The 7,500-nt window shown below is 38.7% G+C and overlaps 1 protein-coding gene across 1 annotated transcript in view; it reads right to left on the bottom strand.

Annotated features, from left to right (window-relative positions):
* LOC133639440 (lipopolysaccharide-responsive and beige-like anchor protein) overlaps positions 1 to 6,799 on the bottom strand; it is a 231,290-nt gene extending 224,491 nt beyond the window's left edge. The window contains exon 1 of the mRNA XM_062032729.1: positions 6,611 to 6,799. Coding sequence (XP_061888713.1) covers positions 6,611 to 6,799 — 189 coding nt within the window. The remainder of the gene's footprint in view (positions 1 to 6,610) is intronic.
* Between the last annotated feature and the right edge of the window lie 701 nt (positions 6,800 to 7,500).

A 7,500-nucleotide genomic window follows, 5' to 3' on the forward strand; every position in this document is an offset into this window, starting at 1 on the left:
CGTACATAGAGGTTCGCTGTACATGTCATGAACCGCAGCTTCCACATGCAGTGACACTAAGCTGGGCACGACACACTACAGCTATCTAAGACATGAATGCGTGCGTGTCGACAGTAAATCTATGCTGCTGCACCAGCTGTACACTTACTACTCTAAAGTCCGTCCAAGTTAGCAAGAAGATATAGTGTCAGAGGAGTACTCTCCAGTGCGGTGACACTGGGCTAAGCGAGTGAGAGTGCACTGAAGTGCAGTTTATCTCTTGCCATCGCGGCGTGTGCAGTAACTTAAGGTGGATTACTTTTATTGCCGAGCGAGAAGCTACGAAAACAAGCTGCCGTTTGGCGCGCCATCCTTTACTCCGAGAGGCTTTTAATGGCCTCTCCAGATTGGACCTTAATTAGCTGTTAATCATCTTGGGCTCATAACCCGCCAGTGCAGTGTGTGTGTGTAGTGTTTGCAAGTCGTCCCCCCCCCCCCCCCCCCTCCCGCTGTCTAATCTAAGTGTGCGGCGAGGCCATTAGAGGTAGCCCGGCAGCCAAAGTGAGCCACGCAGCCCATTAAGTCATTCACTCTTAGGCTCTCCTCAAGCGCCACGCTCATCCCTCTGCCGACGGTGCCAGCTGACACCCTCAAATGCCAGCTATCTGTCACCGGCGCACGCCTGTCCACCCACGCATCCGCACCTCTACCTCATCCTCTGTCCCCCCCCCCTCCCTAATATCCAGCACACGCCACTTTAGAGACCCTCGGATTAGCTGGAGCCTGGCGAAGGAACATCACGAACGTGCTCATTAAGGCCCTCGTTTGGACTGAAATGACATGTGTGGCGCCCCCTACGGGTCGCCGTCAAAAGGCTTCGAAGACGTAGTACGGATATCCTCAAAGTTTCAAACTCTTGACACAAATGGTCACTGGCTTATGGTTAATTAGTCGCAAAGCCCCGCCCCTTTGCTTGTTTTTCAACCAATCTTGCTCAAATTGGGGTCGTTTTGGAGAGTGCATGGAACCAATTACAATTTGACTTATGGGGTTTGTCCATATAGGCGGGTGGCAATCACGTGACCTACACTGCAAAAAGTCAGTGTTCAAAACAAGGAAAAAAAATACAAAAATGAGGGGTATTTTATTTGAACTAAGCAAAATTATCTGCAATAGAACAAGAAAATGTGGCTTGTCAAGACTTTCCAAAACAAGTCAAATTAGCTAACCTCAATGAACCCAGAAATAGCTTCAAATAAGTATATTCTCACTAATAACAAGTGCACTTTATGGTAGGAAAAAAAACGAGACCTTTTCGCTAGGGATGTCCGATAATGGCTTTTGCCGATATCCGATATTGTCCAACTCTTTAATTACGATACCGATATCAACCGATATATGCAGTCGTGGAATTAACACATTATTATGCCTAATTTGGACAACCAGGTATGGTGAAGATAAGGTGCTTTTTTAAAAATTAGTAAAATAAGATAAATAAATCAAAAACGTTTTCTTGAATAAAAAAGAAAGTACAACAATATAAAAACAGTTACATAGAAACTAATAATGAATGAAAATTAGTAAAATTAACTGTTAAAGGTTAGTATTATTAGTGGAGCAGCAGCACGCACAATCATGTGTGCTTACGGACTGTATCCCTTGCAGACTGTATTGATATATATTGATATATAATGTAGGAAGCAGAATATTAATAACAGAAAGAAACAACCCTTTTGTGTGAATGAGTGTAAATGGGGGGAGGGAGGTTTTTTGGGTTGGTGCACTAATTGTAAGTGTATCTTGTGTTTTTTATGTTGATTTAATTAAAAAAAAAAAAAAAAACGATACCGATAATAAAAAAACCGATACCGATAATTTCCGATATTACATTTTAACGCATATATCGGCCAATAATATCGGCAGGGCCGATATTATCGGACACCTCTACTTTTTGCTCAATATGTTGAAAAATATTCTTAAATGAAGTAAATGCTAGTGCCATTATCTTGACATAATGATATGCGCTCGGCATTACATTTCTTGAAACCAGCAAACTTATACTAAAAACTAATTTATTGTTCTTAATGGAAAGGCAACAAGGCAAGCGCTTGTTACTCTCGGGGTCTCCTAGCCGCTCAGGCAAATCATATTGTATAAAAATGCATTTTTCCATGGATAACATGACATCATCGCACCAAGTGCGTGCTCTTTCAGTCAATTAGTGCGCATATATACAGCCCGGCCCCCGGACAAATTTGTTTTTATTGCAATTTTGAAGAATTTATCTGAAAGTGCACTGCAAAAAGTCAGTGGTCAAAAACAATTTAAAAAAAATACAAAAATGAGGGGTATTTTATTTGAACTAAGCAAAATTATCTGCCAATAGAACAAGAAAATTTGGCTTGTCAAGACTTTCCAAAACAAGTAAAATTAGCTAACCTCAATTAACCCAAAAATAGCTTAAAATAAGTATATTCTCACTAATAACAAGTGCACTTTTCTTGATAGAAAAAAAAGAGACCTTTTTGCTCAATATGTTGAAAAATATTCTTAAATGAAGTAAATGCTAGTGCCATTATCTTGACATAATGATATGCGCTCGGCATTACATTTGTTGAAACCAGCAAACGTATACTAAAAAACTAGTTTATTGTTCTTAATGGAAAGGTAACAAGGCAAGCGCTTGTTACTCTCTGGGTCTCCTAGCCGCTCAGGCAAATCATATTGTCTAAAATGCATTTTTCCATGGATAACATGACATCATCGCATCAAGTGCGTGCTCTTTCAGTCAATTAGTGCGCATATATACACATATATAATTATTTTTTTATTGTAATTTTGAAGAATTTATCTGAATGTGCATGAACTATTTGTGTTCAAAATTGTTAGAAATGTCACATGTTAAATGTTTAATATTAACTGTCAGTTTACTGTACTGTGCCAACTGTACTACTATATGAGTACGTATGTTCTATTGTTTCATTGGAAATAAAACAGCAAAGTCCATTTGCTGTCATCTGTTTTAATTATGAGACACAATTGTGTCAAAGTCATGATTTTTAATTTCATGCTTGAAATAAGAAAATATTCAATCAATCAATCAATCAATGTTTATTTCTATAGCCCTAAATCACAAGTGTCTCAAAGGGCTGCACAAGCCACAACGACATCCTTGGTACAGAGCCCACATAAGGGCAAGGAAAAACTCAACCCAGTGGGACACCAATGTGAATGACTATGAGAAACCTTGGAGAAGACCGCATATGTGGGTACCCCCCCGCTCTAGGGATATGACTTAAAAAAAGTAGTTTTCTACTTGTGAGTGTTGATGACACAGCTTTGCAACAGTTGATATTCTAGTTTCAAGCATGTTTTACTCAATATAGCTCATCAAATCTCAGCAACAAGCTGTAATATCTTACTGACAATCATTTAGGAGCAAAACACTTAAAACAAGTAAAACACTCTAACATCAAATCTGCTTAGTGAGAAGAATTATCTTATCAGACAGAAAATAAGCACCTGTTTTGTGTTAGCAAGCGAGGCTATTTACGTTGTTGCTATCCTTCTTTGTGTGGACATTGTTGACTGTCATGTCATGTACGGATGTGCTTTGTGGACGCCGTAAGTTTTTGCTGTCGTCCAGCATTCTGTTTCTGTTTAGTTGGTAGCCAACTCAGTTTTAGTTGTGTTTTGCAGAGCCATCCCTATGCTTCATTGCCTTTTCCTTATGTTCATTTTGGTTTAAGCATTATATACGTTTTTACCTGCATATTGTGATCACAACAAACCGTCCTCGTCTCACCCGACACATTCCGACTTTTACAAAGCAATGAACTACCTGCTGCCACCTGCTGACGTGGAGTATTACGTGGTTACCCTGCCGAGCTCTACACAGCACAGACACTACGCAACGGCACGATATTTGCAGATTATAATTATTGATTTGAAAAAAATATTTTTGGGACCAATTAGGTGAAGTTGCATAATTTCCCACGGCACACCAGACAATATCTCACGGCAACACTGACCTAGAGCAGCGTTTTTCAACCTTTTCTGGCACATGTTTGTCATTGAAAAAATTCTGAGGCACACCACCAGCAGAAAACATAAAAAAATGAAACTCAGCTGACAATAAAAAGTCGTTCTCGCAATTGTTGGATATGACTTTAAAGCAGGGGTCACCAACGCGGTGCCCGCGGGCACCAGGTAGCCCGTAAGGACCAGATGAGTAGCCCGCCGGCCTGTTCTAAAAATAGCTCAAATAGCAGCACTTACCAGTGAGCTGCCTCTATTTTTTAAATGTATTTATTTACTAGCAAGCTGGTCTCGCTTTGCCCGACATTTTTAATTCTAAGAGAGACAAAACTCAAATAGAATTTGAAAATCCAAGAAAATATTTTAAAGACTTGGTCTTCACTTGTTTAAATAAATTCATTAATTTTTTTACTTTGCTTCTTATAACTTTCAGAAAGACAATTTTAGAGAAAAAATACAACCTTAAAAATGATTTTAGGATTTTTAAACACATATACCTTTTTACCTTTTAAATTCCTTCCTCTTCTTTCCTGACAATTTAAATCAATGTTCAAGTATTTATTAATTTTTTTATTGTAAAGAATAATAAATACATTTTAATTTAATTCTTCATTTTAGCTTCTGTTTTTTCGACGAAGAATATTTGTGAAATATTTCTTCAAACTTATTATGATTAAAATTCAAAAAAATTATTCTGTCAAATCTAGAAAATCTGTAGAATCAAATTCAAATCTTATTTCAAAGTCTTTTGAATTTCTTTTAAAATTTTTGTTCTGGAAATTCTAGAAGAAATAATGATTTGTCTTTGTTATAAATATAGCTTGGTCCAATTTGTTATATATTCTAACAAAGTGTACATTGGATTTTAACCTATTTAAAACATGTCATCAAAATTCTAAAATTAATCTTAATCAGGAAAAATGACTAATGATGCTGCATAAATTCTTTTTTTAAGTTTTTCTCTTCTTTTTTTCGGTTGAATTTTGAATTTTAAAGAGTCGAAATTGAAGATAAACTATGTTTCAAAATTTGATTGTAATTTTTTTCGTGTTTTCTCGTCTTTTAAACCGTTCAATTAAGTGTAAATATCACTAATTATTAAAAATAACAGAGTTAAAGGTAAATTGAGCAAATTGGCTATTTCTGGCAATTTATTTAAGTGTGTATCAAACTGGTAGCCCTTCGCATTAATCAGCACCCAAGAAGTAGCTCTTGCTTTCAAAAAGGTTGGTGACCCCTGCTTTAAAGCATAACCAAGCATGCATCACTATAGCTCTTGTCTCAAAGTAGGTGTACCGTCACCACCTGTCACATCACACCCTGACTTATTTGGACTTTATTGCTATTTTCCTGTGTGTAGTGTTTTACTTCTTGTCTTGCGCTCCTATTTTCAATCAATCAATCAATCAATGTTTATTTATATAGCCCTAAATCACAAGTGTCTCAAAGGGCTGTACAAGCCACAACGACATCCTCAGTACAGAGCCCACATACGGGCTCTGGTGGCTTTTCCCGTTTTATTGGTATTTTCCTGTAGCAGTTTCATGTCTTCCTTGAACGCTATTCCCCGCATCTACTTTGTTTTAGCAATCAAGAATATTGCAGTTGTTTTTATCCTTCTTTGTGGGGACATTGTTGATTGTCACGTCATGTACGGATGTACTTTGTGGACGCTGTCTGCTCCACAGTAAGTCTTTGCTGTCGTCCAGCATTCGGTTTTTGTTTACTTTGTAGCCAGTTCAGTTTTAATTTCGTTCTGCATAGCCTTCCCTAAGCTTCAATGCCTTTTCTTAGCAGAACTCGCATTTTGTTTATTTTTGGTTTAAGTGTTAGATACCTTTTTACCTGCACTCTGCTTCCCGCATATTGTGATCACGACAAACCATGTTCCCGACATCTACAAAGCAATTAGCCACCTACTGATATGGAAGAGTATTACATGGTTACTCTGCCGAACTCTTGTTAGAATAATTATGTGTAAGTTATCACACAACTCTTACGCTTAACGGCCGTGGCTATAGTTATTATCAATTGTGCTGAAGTTGTACTTTTCTATCTGTGCAAAGGGACAACTTGCAATCCAAGATTGCGAGTCGTCTCGTATCGGTGTTTGTGTCCAGAACATCGAGTACCGTGACGCAGACAAAGAAGAGACATGGCGATATCACGAGTGTCAGCACATTTGCATTTCTGAATAGTCATATATTGTGTCCAACTGGGGCTGCTGAAATGACCCCCCCTTCCTTCCGAAGCAGCCTCAGTGATGTAACCAGGGACCTCCCAAATAAATAGAGGAGCACGTGGGCTGTGCCTTAGAGCGTGGTGGGAGATTGTAACTGAGTGTGCAGCCCCAAACGTCTCTCCCCATTGAGCCAAATTGAACTCTGTCTCTGCATGATTCCTTGCTTCTTGTCTGTTTAATAAATGTCAACAGTGTTTGAACCTGACATCTCTAGACAGCACCGACACTCAACAAGGGGACATTTGCGGATTATAATTACCGGTTTGCAAAAAACATTTTTAACCCAATTAGGTGAAATTACATAATCTCCGACGGCACAACGGACTGTATCTCCCCGCGAGACGACCTTACCTGCCGATTGATCCGCACAAACTCCTCGGGGGTCTTGGCCCAGGGGGGCAGCTCCACGTCGGAGACCACGATGCCGTCCTCCATCACCCCCAGGTTGTACGTGTTGGTGTTGACAAACATCTCGGGGAGGTAGAAGAACTCTGGGATCAGCTCCTGCACACAGACGGCACATCTTAGCACGACGCTCATAAAACGTGTCAACTATGCAGCCTGCGAGCTCAGAGGATGTTTAAAATACTCCGACCTCCGAGGACAAAGCTACGAAGAATGGGAGACCGGGCTTTCTGCTCCGCCGCTCCCAGTCTGTGGAACGCTCTCCCTGACCACCTGAGGGCACCACAGACTGTGGATGCTTTTAAAAAAGGCTTAAAACCCCTTTTTTTAAAAAAAAAAAAAAGCCTTTTTTAGATATATGCATACTAGTTTAAGCTATTTGGCTGTTCTAGTTTTTATTTTTATTTATTTTTTATTATCTTTTTATTTTTCTAATACACTGTAGCACTTTGAGGTTGTTTACTCTATGTAAAGTGCTTTTTACAAATAATATCTATTATTATTATTATTATTATTATTAAATGTAAATCAACATATTGCAAAGTAGCATTAGCTTTGGCAACAAAAGCAATGCGTTTAATAACAAAAAAAACCTATATAAGAATTAGACAAAAAAATGTTAGTAGCACAAACACAGCAGGGAAAGGAATGGGACAAGGCGGGGGGGGGGGGGGGGGGGGGGGGCTAAATGAGGTCACCCGTCAGAAAAGGTATTTTGGAATACATTTAAAAAATATAACGGAACAAGCTAAAAAAAAATGTACAGCACAATCGTAGCACAAAGGAATGGCTACGATTGTAAAGGAATTGTGTTAAAATTTGCAACTTCACACAAG

The sequence above is a fragment of the Entelurus aequoreus genome, linkage group LG22 (genome assembly GCF_033978785.1).
Source record: "Entelurus aequoreus isolate RoL-2023_Sb linkage group LG22, RoL_Eaeq_v1.1, whole genome shotgun sequence".
Classification (NCBI taxonomy): domain Eukaryota; kingdom Metazoa; phylum Chordata; class Actinopteri; order Syngnathiformes; family Syngnathidae; genus Entelurus; species Entelurus aequoreus.